This window comes from Pyxicephalus adspersus, chromosome 2, assembly GCF_032062135.1.
Source record: "Pyxicephalus adspersus chromosome 2, UCB_Pads_2.0, whole genome shotgun sequence".
NCBI lineage: Eukaryota > Metazoa > Chordata > Amphibia > Anura > Pyxicephalidae > Pyxicephalus > Pyxicephalus adspersus.
In genome coordinates, this window is record NC_092859.1 from 154,067,488 (window position 1) to 154,090,701 (window position 23,214).

Below are 23,214 nucleotides of genomic sequence, written 5' to 3' on the forward strand. Positions count from 1 at the left end.
ATATACCTACTGTAATATTAATAATAATCCTTAGCGTGGATATCAACAACATGCTGAAGACCAAAGGAAACAGTTTGCTTTACTTCTAAAAATGCTACACATCTTTTTAATTAAGATGAAAAGTTTAGTTTCAATTCCAAAATAATGAAAACATGACATCTGATAGGTAGACCCAAGCATATCTATTCATATATTTAAAAAAACAGTAGACAAAAAGACAGCTGAGTACAAAAATGGTGTTTAATATCCAAGGGTTTTTAAATAACTAATATTCAGCCAATCACAATGACACAGAATTGCAATTAATTTAGAATACAAATAAATTAAACTTTAAATATTACCTTTTCTTTCAGTGCAAGATATACATTAAAGTTACCATTTCTACAAAGTGACTGGTTGGTTAAAAAAAAAAAAAGACAGATTAGAAGAACAATTGTTGCTAATACCTGGGACAGAAGAACGTTTGTAAAATGGAGAGAATGGTTTAGACAAAAAGAGTAATATTTTATTTCACTAGGGAAGCCCCTAATGACGCTTTGCACAGTTAATTGGAGATGAAGCTAAGCAGAAGCTAGAGGGGTCGTCATCCTACCTCATGAGCATTGTTTGGTTTAAACTCATTGACAAGTCTGCTGGAAATATATTGTCATAACCTGCACAATCCATACGTCTTCCACCACCTTCCATTCATTTACCAATCAATAAGCCCAAGCATTTTAATGTAGGGGGAAGGATATGGGCATAGAGTCCTTTTGGTGCCATCTGTTCAAATTCATCCTTACTTTACACTACATAGGATCTTTTTTTTAACTATTTTAAGTCAGGTCAGCAAACTTATAACCTGGTAGAGTATATCCATTACTTCCACCGCCTTGCTACTTTTCTTTCACAGGTTCTTAAAGAGGACATTCCACTAAAATGATCCTCTTACACTTCTGGGCCCCCTAACCCTTACCAAATCACATATACTTAAAAGGTTAAAAACATCCTAAAAACTTGGGATTAAGTTTGCATAAAGTTGGGATTCTTAGCTCACCCCCGTTGACCATGACTTCAATGTCCTTCTGAATGGATTCCTGTAGAATGCAGAGTAGTCAAAATCTCACAAGAAGACTGTCCATTCCAACAGTGTCTTCTGCGGAGATTTTGGCTGCTTTGTGTTCCACATAAATCTTCCTGCAATGCCATCCTCACAAATATTTTTGGAATGACATTTTGCAATGTTGATTATTTTGCTGACCTACCTGTGAAAATCAGCTAAGACAAAAAGTATATAAAAGCAGATGAACCCGTTAAAAACATTTCACTCCCCCACCATCTTCTTATATCTCCTAAAGAATACCGTGATGAGATCTCGGACCTCCAATTGCCATGTCTTATATATCTCTTCCTTTTCATTAGATTTTATTTCATATGTTTGATAATGAAGGAGGAGCGCTAAGAGTCTATGCCAGGTAAAGAAGTAACTGAAACCATAAAGCCAAGATCTCACCAATGTAGTTCATGGGAGATAAAAGACAATGGTAGACGATTCCGACCGCAAGTGTACAACCAGTTACCGTAACTAAAATATCTGTTTTGCATCTTTAAATGTGTTGCATAGGAGACAAACATTGTTGAATAAAACACTTTTAGTGTAGGAAAGTTGCATTTTAGACCATAGGTTCAATAAATACTATTGGTTACACATACATAAGAAGACCATTTTATGTCAGTTGTATCTCTATGTAGGGAAAACCATTCTAATAGCCTATCGTGTACTGAGAAGTGATATTTGTCAATGCTGGGTGTATTTTAGTTCATGGAGAATGGGAATTAGAAACATACAAAACATACACAATAAGCATTTTTTTCCATACTGCAGACAACTCTAGGCATAGTAATCATTTATATGGTGCCACAGGTCAGCAGGTCTTATAGGAAAACCCATCAGTTCTGTTTAAGTACTGAAATGGTCTACTGGCCCCTAGATTTGGTTATCTGGCCTCCAAATTCTGCAGTATTTCTACATTCTTATGCATATTTACAGCATGCTGGTATTTCTGAGCTCTATTTGCATCAATGTGTTTTTGCCTGTTTACTGATACATTATTGGGCTAGGAATATAAATAAAAGATTAGCAAATATATGCAAAGTGCAGCTACAGCAACCAATCAGATTAGTCCGTGGATCTCAAAGCTCATCCCTAGAGACCCCCCTATGGTTTCCTGATACCTGTAATCAGAAATACTGCCACTGCTGACCATTGCCTCTAAAAATTATAGTTGCCTGGTTGTAACATTTATCATCTTGCTTCCATGCCAGGTCAACGCCTCAAAGCAAACATGCAGACAAGGATTTTTGACTTCTTTTCCAACATATAAATGTGTTCTACATCAATAACCCATTGATGTACAAATAGAGTCTATGTGATTTCTTGAATGATAATTTTCCTATAGTACCTGTCGTAGGATAGAAATGGAGGCTTTTTCTAAAAATACTGCTAGCCTTGTTTTCATGCCGATTCCTGGGGTTCAAGACTAAAACAGTGTTTCTCAACCAGGGTTCCTCCAGAAGTATGCAATAAAAAATGCATTGGTTGAACATTCTTTTGCAATGCACTAGGGCTTACTGTCCATTAATGTATGGCTGACCACCAGTGTTCTGTGGAACTATAGGGTTCCTCCAAATGTTGCTGGGGGTTCCTTGAGCAATGAGCAATTTGTACCTCTCAGGTCAGTTTAAGTGACACCAATGATCTTTTTGGCTATCTGTAAGGGTGACATTCCCAAAGGTCAGCAATGTAAGAGGAATTACTCCCACTGACTACCACACTAATGTGAGCTGTGGATATAATAACTAAAGAAAGGGTTCCATTAAGACCCGAAATGTATTTCAGAGTTCCTCCATGTTAAAAAGTTTAAGAAACACTGATCTAGAATGAGTTTGAAGAGGAAGACTTTTGATTTTCCAGACTTGTATACTTGTTTAGGAACAGTAAACTACAGAAGCAGATCAGCATTACACTTAAGGAAGAAGCATTTCCTGAATTTCCAATATTGTTATCAGCAAATGATTAGATTGAGAGAAACACTCAAAGCATTTTAACTATAACTTGCATTAAAGCATCTGGAAAGAATGACCCATTTAATGGTGCCCATGGGCAGGTCTAAGGAACTGCCATATTCAGATAAATTAGAAATCGAATTTATTGGTAAAAGTCACTGCACTGTTTAGCGCTATATAACCCTGTATTTACTTTTTAAAAGGAATCAAGTTATTGATTGATCAATTCCTTCAGACCTTGTATTATTTTTTTTCTGGACACATGGGCCATAATGTCACAAAAACTCTACCTTGTGGTCTATCCAGGATCCTGTACTTGTTTTGGTTCCACCTCTGCATTATGAAGATATTTGATCATACAGGTAGTATTATCTACTCTGTGGCTGAAACTTCTTGCAGCATTATGATAGCTATTTATAGACAAAACAACCCATAATCCCTGGAAATAAATAAGGTGAGTAAATAAGGCAGGTCTGTCCAAGTTTGTCTTTGAAGGCCACATACGGGCCAAGGTTTCTGTATTAATAGATTATTTTCTGACTCTTTGTAGACCATACCTTACTATATTTAATGCTGTCTGTTACAGCAATACTAAAATGTGTAGGGATCCTGGAGTTAAGTGATACCTAGCTGGGTAAACAGAGGATAAAGAAGTTTGACCTTCTGCACAATTCTAGGTCTTGGGTGATGCTACCTTTGGATCATTTCGGGTCTAATATTATTATTAAAAAAAAATTCCAGATAGGGAAACAGTTTAAAAGTTTAGAAATCAGGGATACCAAGGATGAAACCTCTGGAAATAATAAAAAACATCATTCTGGTCAGAGTTTTGGCTACAGTCTTTGGAAGAATAAATATTATCATATAGAATATTAATTAGTAGTGATACATTTATCTACTTCACTCCACAATGGAGTCTTAACCCTTCATTCTACCCTGCATTATCTATGAAAGAGAATTGTTCTGGCCGTAAAATCAAGCTATGCAGAAAAAAATTGTTTTTGTAAGTTTACCAACCATCTCCTATAGAAATACTACCCGATAACCATTTTCTTGGATTTTCAAAAACTTGGACACCAAAGATGTCATACATAGGGCTGGGAGGACCATTGTGTATTCTAAGGTGTATCAGCTGGCCTGAAACGGTTTGGCTTTGGTCTACTGTATCAAACAATGAATTATTTTAAACAGTGCTGGTTGAAAAATAATATATTTAAAGCCCAGCTCATGGTATAGTCTAACCCATGAGGCAATCCTTCCCTAAAAACTAGTGCGGTTATTTTTTTATTCTACATATCGAGGAAAACATTTGCAGATTACATTGATCATTTACTAGGCCTAATGCTAGGCATGCACTATGAGTTTTTAATAGATTAGACCAGTGTTTTAAAACTAGGGTTCCATATAACCTCAAAGAATTCCTCCAGAGGTTTCTAGAGGTTTCTTGAGCCATGACCAATTTGTGCCTCTCAGGTACGTTCTTCCCACTGGCCACTAATGCACTAGGGCTTACTGATCTATGACCCTTGGCCAGTGTACTAGTGTATACTTCTCATTGAACACCAGTGCATGGGGTAAATTTTTCCACTGGGGCTCCATTAAACCAGAAGGTATAGTAGGGGTTCCCTGAAGACCTAAAGCTTATTTCAAGGGTTTCCCTATGTTAAAAAAGTTGAGGAAGGACCATTCTATAAAAAAACATCCAATGCAAATCTATTAAAAACTAGAACTAGTTGATTAACAAATAATTGGGAAAGTCTTTTTGAGCAGGCAATTGACATAGTTTGGTACTGAAACAGGCAGCACAAAGCTAGCAGTCTTGTGGAATCCAGTCAATATTAGGTGATACAAGACAGAAAAATGATCAATGTATATTTCCTCATCGATTTTTTGATCTGGAAAAATATTGATCATTTGACAGATTGAGTATACACAATATTTATTAGTGTATACCTAGCATTAACTCTAGCATTAACTCAGTCTTTACAACATCATAGTTGACCAACACTATACAGCCCTATGCTGATCTCAGTGTACCTGACAATCAAAGTTAACAATTCACAAGACCAAAAGCATTATTTACTATAACCATTCCAATTCTCTCCTCTCTATAGAGGGAGCAATAAAAGTTTCAGAATGGTGGGAGAATTAAGCATTTCATACGCTTTCAGTAAACAGGATTGCTGCACCACCATTGCTGTATGAGAATTTGTCCTATCTATAATTTGGGTATATACACCAGCAAGTATAATGTTTGTCCCTGTGAAGGTTACTTGTTCATCCTTTGACTCCCAAACATTGGCATTATTAGACATGCTGAAACCTGCTTTCCTGCAGTGGCTATGACCTCACCTCACGTCATGTCTTTGGAATGGGCAGGAAGGAATATTAGGTGGGAAAGAACTCAGTAATGCAGACCACATGAGGCTCATCTCATGTACAAAGCAGCTGGCATACTGGAGTGGGAAGATAAAACCTATTATTTATGACTGGATGACTTCTTCTTCTCTATGCCTACAATGAAACTCTAAAAATAAGATATCTAACAAGTCTACTGGGGCCGAAGCCAAAAAACTCCTAGACTGCTAAAGCTTTTAAAGGAGCACAGATGAAGGGTATATTCTGTACAAAACCCAGTCTTCAAATCTAATAACAGAATTTACAAACAGAAACCAAATGTTTGTAAGATGTGGGGCAAATACAGAAGTGGACCTGTGCACCTTTGGTCAAGTTTCTTAATCTGGCAGAGGAACAGAAAAATGTGCAAAGAAAATAAAAATCAATAGAGCATAAACCCCAAATTTATTTTTTTCAATGTGTTTGTCATATTGCCTTACTGTATACAGTGTTCTTGGAGGAATCATGCTTTGTGAATGTGTTGCAAATGCTATTTCCCAATGATCCTCGTAATGATAGCATGTTCTATTGCAGGATGACAATTAAACTGCAGTGTTGTCAGCCTAACATGCATACTCCTTCAATTGACTGTCCACCAGGTGTAAAAGATACAGTGTTCTCCCCAGTTACTTTTAGCCAGGTGGTATGCCCGACACTTTTCAGTAACCACCCGGCTGTTTTGGGTGGTCACTGAAATGTTAGGACACAATACAGGGGAATCAGGCAGTTGGCATATATTACAAAGACGATGCAAAAAATGGGTCATATTAAAAGGGTGGACAATAGAAAGTTGGAATAAAGTATAGGGGGTGGTAGAAAGCTGGCAGACTTTTGGGGGGTTACTAAATACCTATGGGTACTTGGAACTTGGAAAAATAAACATGTCATATGTTGCCCATGAACACCTGCCTACAGATTCTTCCAACCCAGCCTAAAAAACTTTTTGGGGAGAACGCTAAGATAAGTTAGTTCAATGGCCAATTCAAGGGGCCCAAATAGCAGGCTAAGAGACATTACAATACTGTGGTGATTTGTTTGTTGTGGGCTCAACCTTAGTCAACCTTAGGGCTGTGGGCTCAACCTTAGTCTCAACCTCTTTCCTTTGTAAGTGAATAGGAGAAGTTGGGGCCCTTTGTTACGTGTGACTGTGGTCATGGCTACAGCAGACTGCAGCATAGTTTGCAAAAGCAACTTTCTTCATTTGGCTGAACCTTGGTGGCACGAGGATGTACCTATTTTAGCTCTGCTTCAAACAAAAAATAATTATACAGGATCAGTCCAACTTTTTGTAATACATTGACATATTTCGCCCCATGTTCCAAAAGCTTTGACACCTATATCACTCACAAAGCCCAAAAAAACAAAAAGGAGCACAAAAGGCAAAATATTCCCTTGCCCTTTGTGCTCCTTTTAGGTTAAAAGGTCAATCTACTATAAACTCATATTTTACCAAGTCTTACTTTTCCTGTCCTAGTGTATGTCAAGCCTCAAGTCCTGTAATATTCATTCTCAGTAAACTACAATTTAACCTCTTTCTTTGCATTGGCCTTTCATTGGCTCCTGTTGTTGGAAATAACAAAAGTTATAATTATTATTATTAGCAAATAATTGTTTTAGCTTAGATATACTTCAATTGGGAAGATGAGGAATAAGACGCCAATGGTGATTCAAATGTCATAAACAATTAAATATCAAAGGGTGCACTTAAAGTAAACCTATCATTAAATAATGGATAGTGTCCCATAAAATATATTGCAAAAATGATGCCCTATAAAATATTAAGACTTAATAAAAGGAAACAAGTTATAAAGTACTAGTATTGTTATTTTTTTTAACAGAAAACATCTATCCTTTCCTCAATGGCTTTTCTGAAAAAGCTCCTCTTTAAGACTCAATGGCTTAGGAAAGCTCCTATTACAACCAAATTAAGGCAACATGGGTATAAGGACAATGGTTGATTTCTGTTACCCTTCACGGATTATCGTCATCAACATCACTGCAATGGGAAATCGGTGGCTCTTAATAGGCAAATATAGTGAATGTAGAAGGTGGTGGAGCAAAGAGAGCTGCGGGGACCAACACAACAGATGGAGGAGGCAATGGGGTAAAAACATGGTATCCCTTAAGCTGCATGCTTTATCATTATCAGTATAGATGAACTTTATGGGCGCAAAAGTATTAGATAAAAGTAGAGTTTCCCCACAACCAGAACTTACCAAATATTATCAACTGAATATAATTTGCTTTCAACAGTTTCACACTATACAACATGACCCTTCTTTTCCTTTAGTTTTCTAACCTTTAGAAAACTTGCATTTCAGCCTCACGCTTCCAGAGCGTGTTTCATTTAACCAGGATAACGTTTGAACTATGGAGGAGTTCACTTCAACCAGCAACACTTCTGCGTTTGCTTAACCTGACTGGTTATTTAGAACATGTGTGAAGGTTACAAACCATAAAAATGAATAGTTTGAAGTAAAGTCTGTATCAGGATTTCCACCCAACACCCAGCAATCTGCACGTTATGAAGCCATGAAGCATTAAGATCTGAAAAACAGTCAAGTCCATCATGTTCACGGGAGGGGGGGAAGAAAAAGCCTTTCAGTGTGTGACGATCTAAAGCAGTAAATAGGAAATGCTGCTGGAGACCAGACGATAGACTTAGATGAAGCACTCCAGTTGGTTATTCACTGGTCGTTGTGGACATACACGTGTGTATAAAAGGAGGTAAATCCGGCAGTCTCAATAGACTGGATATTTCCAAAAAAAGGAACTCAAGGTAGTATTAAAAGCCTTCCCGTAAGTTTGGCTAGAACTGTGAATTATTGTATGACCGTGAGAGTTTAATACTACTGCACTGTATAGGTAATTTGAGTTTAAAACATACAAAATAGCTTTCTGCTCTTCCAAAAAAATTAACTCAAAATGGATTTTCTACTCCTGTGGATATCACCAGGCTGTCCCTAGATATATATCTATGTATACTGAAATGCCAGCAGCATGGTATATTAAAAGAATGGTCCATGACAAGCAACACTTTTGCAGTCTTTTCGAAAATACAAAATACGAATATTCTGCCCATCTTGCCAACAGGTAGGCCTACAAGGCATTAACTTACAATGTTTTGAAGACCCACCTGACAGATGGAGCCTTTAAAGAACAATCAAACCCAAAGAAGACCCTTTTGTAACAAAAATAAACTCAACACTTAGAGGGTCAGTCTCTCCATCGCTGGTCGCACTCCATAATCCACCCAGACTACTTAGAATCCAATTAGGTCTCAATTTCCAGTGTGAAGTGAGCTTCTCCTAGGATTACTGCTTCACATTGAGTAGGCAACGTTGGGTAGAGAGTTCCTATCATAGAGCCCAACATGTGTCCGGTTAAAAATATGCCTCCCAGCTGTAGTCTTAGATGTGAGTTGAGCAGGCTGGATCAGTAATGTTCTGTAGCCAAGAGATTGCCCTTAGACTGTTGCCATCTCCCTCAGACCACTGCAAAGAAAGAGAAAGGATTAGATTAAAAAATAAATCATTTTGTAATACTTATTAGGAAAAAAAAGCTTAAGGATACCTGAGGTAAATAATACAACTAAGAAAACCATTCAAATCCTATCGCCAAGATTGGGGATAAAGGGGGGCCAAGGGATAGAGTGAAAGTGACAATCCGGTATCTGGTTGTCTCAATTTTTCCCGAAGAAGCAGAATTTATCTGCAAAACATGTTGGAAAACCTTTCATTGGGTCCACTGGGAGGAGGGAATGTGATCTGAATACCCCCCTCACAACAAATGTATTATGTGTTCTGACTTTTATTTTGTTTTTAATATTAAAAAATTTTTGATATGTTTTTATGATATGTGGTTGAAAATCAAATGCATTTAATGCCCCCTATTGCTGGTCTCATGACTGTTTCTGTAATGTTTTGGTTTATATGATTGGGAAGTTACATTGTATATAAATTCTTATTGAGTGCAGTAACTGTATCTTTTATAGGTTCTTCCAAATATAATTTATCTCTGTTTAGTTTCATTTTTTCTTGCTTCTGCTTCTTTACAAAGAGAAGCTAACCTACTGTACATACAAATAATGAATACAAGATAGAAAGATGAGTGTACATAAATGTATGTTTGGAGAGAGGGAGAGAACAGAAATGCAAATATTTACACACTTTTTTTTCTCCGATGCTTAAAAATGGCTTCTACGTTCTCGGCATCAATCCCCTTCGTGGGAAAGTGCAGCCTTTAACAGATGACAGTCCTTGTGTTCCTTTGCTCAGGGACTGCCTATTAGTTAAGTGTACCTGTCATAGATGACCGCCGCCAGCGTCAGTTTTTTACGACGGCCCCACAAAACCGACTTGAGCCGCTAATACAGAATGATACATATTTTCCTGACTCAGGAGTCATTTAATACACAGTGACAGATCTGTGAATCACGGGGTGACTGTTTCATTTATCTTTACATTAAACTGGAAAACAGCAGGTGTGACTTGGCTGATGTAAGGAGGAGATGAAATCACAGCAATATGTATTTGGCCATTTATGTGAATGAGGCGGCTCAGCCTTCAGGAAGGAGAGCGCTCTTTCCACATATCCACATGTTTCCATAAGAGACAAAGTAACCTTGTGCAAGTCCCCATCTCGCTTGACCTCACAATGGCTGCGTTATTTTCACGTCGGCAGTTAAACGTTCCTCCTGTGGATACTGTAACCTCTTTTTTAACTACATTTGGCAAGACGCCATGAATTTATGGTCTAAGCTGCCCTTTTCACCCCCTAAATCGTGAACCTCCCTGGCTGCCAGGCTCCATTTTATAGAACATCCTGTTTCCACTGTACGGCAAATGTCGTGTGTGTTGGTTTCTAATAAATTCGGCATACATGGAAACCTTTTCTCATGTTTGTTATAGGCTAGATGAAATGTTTAAGAAACTTCAAGGGGCAAGGAAGTCAGATGTGCACATTTTAATCTGGGGCGTTCCTTTAATAGGCAGCTGTATGGCGGTGCCATGGCCATAGTTCTGTTTAAAAAGAAGAAAAAACTATTGCACATCCATAAAGCATAGCAATGTACTTTTCTGAATTTCGTCAACACTTGCCCAGAATAAAGGATAAAATGCATGCATTTAAATAAATACTGAAATGCAAATTAATGTCATATTCTAACCAGGGTTACTCCGGAGGTTTCTAGGGGTTTCCTGAGAAATTAGCATTTTTTGACTCATAGTTTAGTTTACCTGACACCAATGATCTTCTTGGTGACATTTTTCCCAATGGTGAGCAACGTTAGATGCATATTTCCTACTGGCCACCACACTAATATACGATGAGATATAGTAATTATAGAAGGGGTTCTCCAAAGACCGGAACGTTATTTCCAGGGTTCCCCCATGTATTAAAGTTTGAGAAATACTTGTAATTGTAATGCATTTCAGTAGCAAAACTCCTAATTTGAAGGAAACTGCCATCAATGCAAACCCGTATTCTCCTTCTAGTTTTAGGGTCTGTACACCACCACTATTGTTGTATGTGATACATGCAAATTCCATAAAGCCCATTTCATCTAAATGAGAAGAAATTATTACAGAGCCCTCCCTTCTACTTACTGAATTCTACCTAGGACTCAAACTGCAAACTGGAGTTGTGCAAAGTAAGATAAATTGGTGTTCTGTATATAATAAGAGATCATTAGAATTTTAAGTCAACCTATACCTGTGCTCATTGTGGGCTTGTGATCAGGGCGCCATTTAACTTAAAGCGAACCCTGCAAAGGGGGGACTGAAATTTGTGAGCTGGTATTGCTAAATTGTTTTTAAAAGGAATCAGTGCTGAGGACATAGGGAGGCCATCATTGCTTTTAAAATGCTGGCTCCCTGGCTAGCATGCAGATCTGATTACATTGTTGAAAAGGTAAAAGTAGAGCTGTGGATTTTTATCTCTACATGGGCAGAAACCTATCAGGAAAACATTCTGTAGACAGCATTTGGCAATATAAGATCGCTCATTTTAAGCTAACAAAAAAATTCCATTCTTCCTGACACATCATGAAACCTCACAATTACAAAATGTAGATTTATTGTAAAATAGTTTAATAATCATCATTCTCCTGCTCATTGCTTACCTGTCTCTGATTTGCAGCAGGATGCTCCTCCTTTGAAGACGCCATCTGGTTTCTCGTGTCGGCATAAAACCGATCGACACCACTCACACTGTTTCCTCCAGCTACAACAGCTGTAAAGCAAAGGGGGGCATTATTAGTAAACCTTAAAAATCTATAGGAAGTCCAATTAAATTGTTTAGCAAACTGAATCTTATTTAATCATTTTCTTACTGTAGTTTAGTATACCATAAAGGCATTCAAGCTGAAAATTTGTTGGTACCTACAAAAACCTAAGCATTTTACATACATATTGGGCTTGATTTATTAAAGCTGTGCAAGACTGGAGAAGATAGACTGTCATGGAAGAACCTGGGTAATCCAGGCAACCTTGGAATGGATTTATTTTCTATTAGTTGGCAAATGTTTTCAACCCTGGACCAGTTCCATTTCATATTTGCTGATAACCCAGGCTCTCCCATATTAGTCAAGCTTCTCCAGTTTCCGGGCTCTTTAATAAATCAGACCCAAAGTAGGCAATGTAGGCCTATTGAACCTTATAAATGTAGGTGAATAGGGACTGGTAGAACCCTAATACAGTATGCACTGAAACACTTGGTCTATATAATAATCTTGGGGCATAATTCACAATATTCAGACAGGTCCTGGGTTAAATATTTAACGGAGTGGCAGGGATCCTAATTTGGAAAGCTATATGGGGCTGAACTAGCATTCAGAAAATTGATGGCTCATTACCAAAATTGAGGAACGTCTTTGCAGTATCTAATAATACAAATGCATTTTTGTATAACAATATCCTGTATCAAGGTTCACCAACATGGGGCCATCAGAAAACACCAGAGTACCTGGTTCCTGGGCCACATGTAGGAACTTCAGCCAAAGGAACCAAAGAATAGGACCAAATCAAGATTGGTTGGTTATTACTTACAATATGATTTACTTTTAAGATTTAAGGCTAAAAATAGATGACAGATAAAAAGCAAAATGTAATCTGTTGGAATTATTGAAGTGATATTCACTTACTGCATTAATATACAGGCAACAACCAGCAGAGCTGTGGCTACCACTGACACCACCACAAGCGCAGTGATGGTCTGTTTCTTCTGATTTGCTGCCACCACCGCTAGGAGGTCAGCATGCTCACAACGTATACCAACATAGCCAGGAAGACATCTGCAGAAACAAAAGATCAAAATATAAATCAGTGTGCAAACTTCATTTCTATCGAGTGCTTTGTGAATGGAGGAGAGCAGATTTCATCATTCCTATACATCACTCATGGATCTCTCCAGGGGCAGATATAGGGAAGTGCAAAGTGTGTCATTGCAGAAGGGTCTTGGACCCTCCTTAGCCAACAAAGACCCCAAAGTCAGTTCAGCAGAAAGGTCCCAAGTCTGTTTGGAACAGGATCCCATTGTTGGCCACCACTGGATCTCACTCTATTTTACAGAGCAAAGGGAACTCCATTGGGTTGTGCTGCCTCTACCCAGAAGTGTAATAAAGAACAGACATCTACATCGACTCTCTGCTATAAATATACCCCATATACATATTTTCTGACTGTAGAACACATATTTTATGTTGTTGACGTCTTTTTGAATGATTTCCCTTAAGTTCTTTTCCAGCAGACACAATAGAAGTGATCTCCCCAAACCAAGGGCAATAAACTCTTAGCTGAAACAACTGTTGCCATTGCAAAAATCTTTACTTTCCAGCAAAGTAGTTATGTATAGTCTGGTAAATCTGTGAAAAGGAGCCTAGAGTTCAAACAACTGGCTAAAAATTGTACATATGCACAATAGAGATTGTAAGCTCTTCGGGGCAGGGTCCTCTCCTCCTCCTGTGACACTGTCTCTATCTGTTTGTCATTTGCAACCCCTGTTTATTGTACAGTGCTGTGTAATATGTTGGCGCTATATAAATCCTGTTCGTTATTAATATTAATAATAATAATAATAATAATAATAATAATAATAATAGAGCTTTGAAAGACTAAACTTGATATGAACTCCTTGGTCATTTGCTACTGTTGCAATATTTATTATTTGCTATTTAACCTTATAAAATATATGTAATGAACAGCCATTATTAATAACTCTCCTCTTTCTACATTAAAGGCACATTTTGCTGTCTACAGATATTTTTCATGTTTGTTTTCCATCCAAACAAGGCTGTCAGGTAAACAATTGCAACAGTAGCCAAGTAAATGACCAAGAAGTACGCAAAACCTTATCATCGCAGGCTTTCACAGCTCCAGGCACTGTAGAAAATCAAAGGTTATATTTTTTATTGGGGGTATTCTGAAGATTAGATGTCACGGGGCTTTTGAAGTTCATAAGGGTTTTCGTACAGCAGGTCACAGACGGACAATAAAATAAAATACAAATGACGCTTCTTCATATCATAGTATCTGAACGTCAAATACATTCTCGGAGAATTCTTTATCAAGGATAAAAGTGCTGTTTGTTTTTGATAAAGCAATAATACCACAATCAGTATTCTCCCCAGAAATATTTTTTAAGCTGGGTGGGAAGAAGCTGTAGGTGGGTGGTGGCTCCTGTATTGTGACCCAACTTTTCAGTAATCACCCATAAACTGAAAAATTGGTGGGTGGTACGCCCAGGTAAATGGGCCGGGGAGAACACTGCACCATGCAGGTTTTTATATTATCACTTTTATTAGTATATGTAAAGCTAAATAGGCAAAACTCTCAATAAATGAAACTCTTTGTGTGTATCTGGCTTTGCAATTTACACCGGTCTGCCATATTGCTGAAGCCAGAAGATTGGCATAAATGCAACACAACAGCCATTTGCATAAAGCGATCAGTCCCTAAACTACTTTGATGATGGGTTTACTTTATAAACAAGTCACCAATCTCCGTTCTCTAATGGGTTTCTCTAAGGGAACGATGTGTCTAATAAGGTGACCCCCTTATCTGTCATATGTAGCATTGCATGCGTCACATGAGTGGTGGTAATACTGTGAGCCGGGCACATAATGATAACTTACACACAGGCTGGCTCTGCCTCCTGCACTAGAAACCTACAAGTCCCATGGAAGCAGAAGTCACTGTGGGCTTCCGTGCAATCTAGAAAAGTAGATCTGACTGCGGCTGCCACTGGAGGATCTGCAAACGAAAGCAAAAAAAGAAATTAGAGAACATAAAATTGATTGAAGTTTGTGGCAAACTAATAAAGCAAAGTGAATCTAAACCCAACTTCTAAATTTTCATATAAAACTTTCTGTAAATTGCCAACTGCGCAGCCACCCGTCACATGGTGGAGACTCCAAGAAGCCGTGCCAACGCTGATTGCGCAGACACTGACTACTGTTTTCACAAAGCGGCGGCGGCTGAAAACATGAAAATAAACAAAATTTCCCAATGTTTTTTTAGTTTGTAAAGAGATTCATTTGGTGTAAATAAACCGATCACTACATCATTACATTTCTAGGTTCGGTCTCAGCAGAGGTAGAGAGGATTTCTTTGCATCAGTATCTGTCATTTGATGGGTTAACCCTCCCTCTCCTCCTCATTTTCCTTGCAGTTATCTCGGGCACACTTTGCGGTTATATTGGAATTCGCTAAACAGCTTAAAAACTCCCTGGGCCAGGCAGCTGATAAATAAGTAATCGTTTTATATGCACAGGGAGAAACCAGGACATTCCACAACACAGCTCCAAACACTTGGCTTATTTTCTCAAGATTACTAGGTCAGTTTCTCTTGTCAAACATTACTAAGGGTGTACAAAGGAATTGCCGGGCACAGGTAAAGAGTGGCCATCTGAATAATAGTCCAATACTGCCTATATTGGTCTCAACAACCTTTGGCACTGGGTTTTATTTGTATTTGCTGTGTAGAAGGTCAATGTAAAAAAAGATGATTTCATATCATGGATTTAAAAGCATTCACAGGTGTGGCTTTTTAGATTTTGCATTTGCCATTTAAATGCATTTGAATAAGAAGCTGGGGCGAACATTAAAAGTCAAAAGGATTTTGATGACCTGCATTTAGGGTACAACAAAAAACAATGAGCCTGATCGGTTACAGCTCTTCAAGACTAGAGAGGATAGACTATGGTGGGAGAACCCGGGTGATCCAGCAAAACTAGAAAGGATCAGGTCCACAGTTGAAAATATTTGCCTATAGCAAATCATTTTTAAGAAATCCATTCTTGGTTTGCTGGATCACCCAATTTCTACCATGATAATCTGTATTTTCTAGTCTTGGAGAACCTTAATAAATCAGACCCAAAGTTCGTGGACACCTTAAAGCAGTTTTATGAGGGTTTTATGATTTCACATTGTCTTTCCAAGATGCAGTGAACTGTTACATTGTCATATTGATGATATTAATGCAGAATGGATACAAAGAATTCAATTAAAAAATCAGTTTATTGGCATGGATGTTATAGGTGTATAAGCAAGCTGGCCTTTTACACCAAGCATAAAATATTTGGGAATATAAACAAAATATAAAGCAAGCTGTCCAATCTGCCATTGCGGCATTACCCAGCGATGGGATCCAATGCTAGGATACATTAGAAGGTGATGGACATGAATGAGTTCCTTCTCCCAGTGTGGTAATGCAAATGTCTTCTGCCAGTCCCCCTGCAACAGATGGCTCCTCTTTGCCTTGGCTGTGACCCACCATTTATATTACAGCCAATATCGTATTTTAAGATTAAAGGGGCAAAACACGCTGAATGGTTTCCCTATTCAATAATTTTAATTACCTTTCTACTAAGCAAATTTTAAAGCAGAAGTATGGCCATATCACAGGAATAATTAAAACAAAAAAAAGCCAGGATATTTTTGGAAGTAAAAACCAGTACAGTAAAGTTGTACCATGTTATTGACTCAAGATCATTCCTTTAAAATGCACTTGCTTGGTGCATGGCACAGCCAAACAATGCACGCTCAGGCGTTCAATCATCAGCGGCTTTCCAATGGGCAAAGAAGACCGCCATGGACCTGGAAGACTACTTTGGATTTGGAAGTGAAAATGGCAGCTTCTTGGAACATGATCCTGGTCTTTTATTCCCTGCAAGGCACCTGCAAACAGGTAAGTTCGTGCCATAAACACCAACTATATAGTTCATATTTGCGGATTATGGCAGAAGCTCACCACCCACCAATGAGTTCAGTTTCACTTTGCATAAAGAACGGTTTGTATTTGTCTTCTGCTTGTTGCTGAATGCACCTGTTTGCCTTTTTGGAAACCTGCTTCTATCACTAAACAGTGTGCTTGTGATCCCTGACCCCCCACCGATAAAATAAATAAACAATACAAATTATTTCATGGCTTAAGCCAATAACAATGCATTATAATGATATCGTATCTGTTATTAAAACAATGCACTTTTTTATTTTTGGAAGGGGTTGCAAGCCACACTAAAATATAAATGCATTGAAATACTCAAAGAATGCAATCCAATATGCAATCACTGCATATCTACACTGCACCAAAGTGTGACCGGGGCCCTGCAGAAGCAACAACTCCTAAACACGTCCTTGTTTTTGGTGTATTTATTTGCTTTACAAGTGATTGGCTTTGTATGGTTTCCTGTGTGCTGAAACATGGTGGTCTTGGCTGGTTGAAGAGGCCACCTACAAGTTGTATTGTCTTACCTATCTATTCTTTCCTCATTCCATCAGACATTCCAACAAAAAGCAAACTCTGAACTCTCTGTGGCCACCTGTTTACAGCTGCTTTGAACTTTATCACAGACGTCGGGTCTTTGAAGCCTTCCCTCCCGTTACCTAATAACCTGACCTGACAGAACTTAACCCTGGCAATGCCATATTGGTATTCAAATATCCTCACAGCAGGACTTTTTAAAGGAATGATTTGCACATCCTCACCTACTAACCTAAAATTTATGATGCAAGCAATAGCATGAAAATACTTTTTGTTCTACTGCCAGCGTGGATCTGAGAGGTACTAGGCTGACGTGCACAGATCTCTGCAGACCTTACAACAACCATTGTTGATGACCTAGACAGGGGGTCCAATTTAGTTTTTTGATGCATTTTGGGAGTTAAAAAGTTAACTGGGTTCTTTTAAGTAAGTTTTTGCATTGCACCTGATGACTGCAGGCCATACAACATCCAGCGTGGATTGGAGGGGCATTGGAATAGTGGGAAGATCTCTGTATCTGTACATCCTAGACGGGGTCCAATTTAGTTTTTAGATGCATTGCACGTTACCACTGCAGGCCATACAACAGCCAGTGTGGATTGGAGGGGCACCAGACTCCAGTGGGCAGATCTCTGTATCCAGATATCCTAGACAGGGGGACTGTTCATTTTTGTTCACTAAATGGTTCAATTTAGTTTTTGATGCATTTTGGGAGGTAAAAAGATAACTGGGCTTCTTGTACGTATATTTATCGTGCTGGTGCTGCATTGCAAGTGATGACCGCGGGCCATACGATGCCCAGCAAAGATCGGAGGGCCACTAAGCTGCAGCGGGAGTATCTCTGTATCTAGACATCCTAAAACAATTTAGTTTTTTGCTGCTTTTTTGGGGTTAAAAAGAAAACCAGACTCGTGTATGTAAGTTTATCATGGTGATCTGGCATTGCACGAGATAACTGGAGGCAGTGATAATCGGAGGGGCACTAGGCCTCAATGGACACATTTCTGTATTATTTTTTGCTGCATTTTTGGGGTTAAAAAGATACCTGGGCTCTTGTATGTATGTTTATAGTGCTGGTTCTTGCGTTGCAAGTGATGACTGCAGGCCATATAATACCCAGCATAGATCTGAGGGCCACCAGGTCGCAGTGGGCACATCTCTGCTTCCGTACTTTCTAATTTAGTTTTTTGATGCAACTAGAGGGGCAAACAGATAGCTGTACTTCTGTGCATATGTGAATGTATTATTTAAGGCTAAATGTAATTGCAAAGTACTGCCTATGTTTTTTTTAAATCTTTAATAACAGCAGCTTGAAAATCTTGACACAATCCCTCCCATACAGGAATGTCACACTTTCTTGTTTATTTGTAAGTGGAAAACCTATTCAAGTATCCAAGCACCAACACATAAACATGAGTACATTACAGAACCCATTGACATGGCAGGTCGGGGATTCCAAACCATTCCACCCATTAAAAATAAAAGGAGATTGAAGTCAAAACAGAGAAAAAAAACACAAATCTTTTAAAAAAGCTCTCAGTTCCCGGGCTGCCCTTTAAGAGGCGAGGATGCCCCCCCCCCAAAAAAAAAGACCTATTTATTGCCCTGCCAGCAGACGTATTTGCAGACGGATCCTCCAAAAGACACAGCCTACTTTTCAACATCACGCTAAGCAAACAAGCCGGGGCTGTTAATGAAACGCTCTTTGAACCCTTTGGAAAATAATTCACCTACAAACAAGAAGACATGACTGCCTTGTTTAACCTTAATGCATCAACTGAAAACGAAAAGTCAGGAAATTTTGCATTTTGTACCAACCCCTCCTCACACCCATGGGGCAATTTGTGGGAAGAATAACAAGGATTATCCAGGAGGGGGTTCACGATTTGAATTTTTCACAGTCTTGAATATTTATTAGAAGAGGGAAGACGTAAGAAAACCCCTTTCTTTTAATGCAGGCGCCGTATAATCGGAAACACAGAACGGTTAGGAGTTTCAGGTTTCATCTCCTGACTTCAGAGTGAAGGTTTATGAATGAAGTCTGTGATAGCTGTGAGAGTGTACGGAGTCGTGTCACTTGTGATTATGGAGCCGAGTCCTGACACGGCGCAAACATAAAGGCTACGCGGTGCAGCTATAATCCCAATGGCAGAGGCCAGAAGCTTTTCTCAATGGAAGAACCCTTGAAATAACCTTTGGGTCTCAGGGAACCCCAGCTAATAATTCTTATATCTGCCGCTCATTAGTGTGATGAGTAGGTTGTAGATATAGGAATATATAAAAGAATGAGGAATATGGTATACCTAATGCATTTAATGCCCAAGGCTTTCCTTAATAATGATATAATTTTCAGTAACAATAATGAAACAAAACAAATAATAACAATGGCTTGAACAAAATGCAGTGTTCAAATTCTGCAAGCTCAGTGGAAAAGTGATTCTTTACAGTAAATGGTCAATGGAAGAGTCACCAACCCCAACATTGGTGGTAAGAGAAGGGCATTATTTCCACTAATAACGTGAAGATTTCTTCGTTCCTCAACATTTTTAACATGGGGAAAACCTGGAAATAACATTCAGGTCTTCAGGGAACCCTAATATAATTCCTATATCTACAGCTCACAGTACGTTAGTGTGGTGGTCAGTGGGAAGAATGCTTCTTATTTGGCTGGCCATTGGGAAGAACGTCACCCTTACAGATAGCCAAAAAGACAATTGGTGTCACTGACCTGAGAGTCACAAATTGCTCATTCACTGAATCACTGATCCATACATTGGTGTTTCATGAGAAGTAAGCATTAGTACACTGTCAGGCATACATTGATGGTCAACAGGCCCTAGTGCACTGGCGGCCAATGGGAAGAATTTGCCTTATGTTGGCAGCCTATGGGAAGAATGTGCCTTACGTTGGCGGCAAATGGGAAGAATGTGCGTTACATTGGCGGCAAATGGAAAGAATGCGCCTTACGTTGGAGGCCAATGGGAAGAATGTGCTTTACGTTGGTGGCCAATGGGAAGAATGTGCCTTACGTTGGTGGCCAATGGGAAGAATGTGCCCTAGGTTGCTGGCCAATCTGAAGAATGGGCCTTACGTTGGCGGCCAATGGAAAGAATGCACCTTACGCTGGCAGCCAATGGTAAGAATGTGCCTTACGTTGGCGGCCAATGCGAAGAATGCTCCTTACATTGGTAGTCATTTCATTTTTTTCTAAAACCTGAATGCCACAATCGCCTGACACCCCAAACTTTTTATTGTCCATGGTCCTGTGGAGTGTGTATGTCCCCAATGTGAGGGAAACCAGAAATTAAAAAAAGATGGTGTCTTTTATTGACATTGTACCTAATCCTCAAAGCTGTGCATATTTCTACCCAAAACAAACAGAGGAAAAGTCCTAATTAGTCCTTAGCAGATCCGGACAAATGGCTTTTATTATAGTGCACATAGGAATAGAGAGACTCATGGCAACCAATCAGAATTCAACTTTAAGCGGATTATTGCAGACACGCTGCTAGCATATGATACTACAGAATGCTCCATTGGAACCTCTCTCTCCACACATGCAAGCATATTTACTGATTGCTTACCCCTGTTGTGCTTTCAATTTATGATCACAGTGACTGGTCCCCTTGGGGTCCTTCATTTCTACTGACCCTGCACAAGTCTACATGCAAAGCTGTCTTTTACAGATTCATTTTCACAAGATATTCTATATGTTGCATTTTCTCCTATTTGTTTTCTCTTACACCAAGGATGCTGACTGCGCTCCCTAATACAAACAGCCACTAGAGGGAGCACCTAAACATCAACATAAGAGAAACATAAAATATGGGACAAATCTAATGCTTGGAACCCCTGAAAGGACCCAATAATATTAGGATAAATTATCCTTTTGTCAGTATTGTAGATCCCCATCTGTGCCATTGTTTTCCTTTGATCCTGCATGTGACCGGATTCTTTGCTTTGAAGAACGACAATTACATCAAAATTTTCTGCAACCGGCCACATCAAATAGGTCCGGGGTCATTAATCATGCCTTTTAGTATGTGTAAAAAACACAAAGGCTCTTAGACTATGTTTCTTTTCTGGGAGGTTGGGGGGAAAATGAACAGACATTACAGAATGTGAAAGCAAATGAAATATACATCTATAAAATGCTGCCAAGTATGACTTTGGATTCTTAGAGGATTGGTCCAGAGTGGTGCGGAGAAAAAGGCTGACTGGCAGAGGAGCGGAGCTGAGCATTGACCTGACCAGAGGAGCAGAGCCAAACATTGACCTGACCAGGGAAGCAGAGCCGAGCATTGACCTGAACAGAGGAGCAGAACCGAGGACTGACCTGACCAGAGGAGCAGAACCGAGGACTGACCTAACCAGAGGAGCATTGACCTGACCAGAGAAGCAGACCCAAACATTGACCTGACCAGAGGAGCAGAGTGGAGCATTGATCTGACCAGAGGAGCAGAGCGGAGCTTTGACAGAGCGGAGCATTGACCTAACCAGAGCAACAGAGCCAAACATTGACCTGACAAGGGAAGCAGAGCCGAGCATTGACCTGGCCAGAGGAGCAGAGTCAAGGAGTGACCTGACCAGAGGAGCAGAGCCGAGCATTGACCGGCAGAGGAGGGCAGAGGAGAAGAGCCATGGACTGGCTGGCAGAGGTTTTTTTTATTTAATAAAAGAGTGATCAGATTTTGTACGGTGACTAGAATGGCAGCCTGAAATTCTATTTACTTGAATAGAATAAATGTTCACAAATTTTGAGAATTAAAGCAGCACATTCAGTTGCAGCCATATAAGTAACTTTTCCAATGTGGTAATAAAATACATCAATTTAAAGCCAAAACCTACAACTCTATATTTCATACAAACACTTTCATGCAGCACTTGGAAATCCCCCCAACAACTATGAGCCTCAGACTCAGCCCAACCTCCGTTAAATCCTCAGACATAATTTTCCCTTAAAGTACTAACTGCACGTCTTTCCCCAATCAGTTTAGCCGCAGGATTATCAGGGATCAGCGAGATTGTAAAGAAGTAATGAGCGGGGGCCCTGACAGACACAGCCATATTACAGGGAAACCTTTAATTAGGATTAAAAAGCTGATTTATTTTATTTTTAGGTACACAAGGGAAAATACAAAATTCCTCATCTTTCCAGGGCTTTTAGGACAAGTATAGGAAGGAAATATCTTATACGGATCTTACAACATGTAATTAACTGACATTGAAGTGATGTTTTAGGCTGACTTGTCTGCTGTCATTTTTTTTGGCTTTAATAATATACACAAAACTAAAATAAAGAGAGAATTAAAAGGCAGCATCGCAGATTCCACTTATAGCTGAGGATCACTTTGATATTTTGCATTTTTTGGTTTCATTACAAACTGGTGATATCACTTTATTTTGGATCCAGGGATACGTTTACTGGGTTTGTGTTTTCTAAGCAATGCAGGTAGATCATGGATGGTGGGAGGGTGCTGCATGAAGAAATCACAACTCCCTGCAAGACACCATAGGTAATGCCTACATGTAATGCTAAACCTTCACATTTGAAAGGACTGAGATTAAATTAATGAAATAGTCAGTTTAACAGGGGGAGGAAAAGGCTAGATAAGTCTTGACCTTTTTACCATGAGGGAACCCTGGAAAAACCTTTCGGGTCTTCACTGAACCCGTGCTATAGTAGCAATATCCACAGCTCACAGTATAATAGCATGGTGGTCAGTGGGAAGAATTCCTCTTACATTGGTGGCCATTGGGAAGAATGTCACCCTTACAGATAGCCAAAAAGATCATTGGTGGACTTTAAACTGATCCAGGAGGCATTGCTCAAAGAACCCCTAACAACCTCTGGAAGAACCCTGGGCTAGATAATGCTGGATGTCCTCCAGCCATTAAAATGAGCCAAGTTCTATCTGACTTTCTGCAGTAATAAACACAACCATGCTGCTGGATAAGCAAAAGTCATTGAACTTTTGTTATATATAACCCCGCCACAAAATTGTCCTCTGC

The 23,214-nt window shown here is 39.1% G+C and overlaps 1 protein-coding gene and 1 long non-coding RNA gene across 2 annotated transcripts in view; one reads left to right on the top strand and one right to left on the bottom strand.

The window, feature by feature from the left end:
• The window catches only part of LOC140324727 (uncharacterized), a 37,080-nt gene that overhangs the window by 12,136 nt on the left and 1,730 nt on the right, over positions 1 to 23,214 (top strand). The window lies entirely within an intron of this gene.
• The window catches only part of TGFA (transforming growth factor alpha), a 47,451-nt gene continuing 24,463 nt past the window's right edge, over positions 227 to 23,214 (bottom strand). The window contains exons 3-6 of the mRNA XM_072402808.1: positions 14,573 to 14,690; positions 12,584 to 12,733; positions 11,564 to 11,673; positions 227 to 8,936 (exon numbers count right to left, since the gene is read on the bottom strand). Coding sequence (XP_072258909.1) covers positions 8,929 to 8,936; positions 11,564 to 11,673; positions 12,584 to 12,733; positions 14,573 to 14,690 — 386 coding nt within the window. The 3' untranslated portion in view covers positions 227 to 8,928. The remainder of the gene's footprint in view (positions 8,937 to 11,563; positions 11,674 to 12,583; positions 12,734 to 14,572; positions 14,691 to 23,214) is intronic.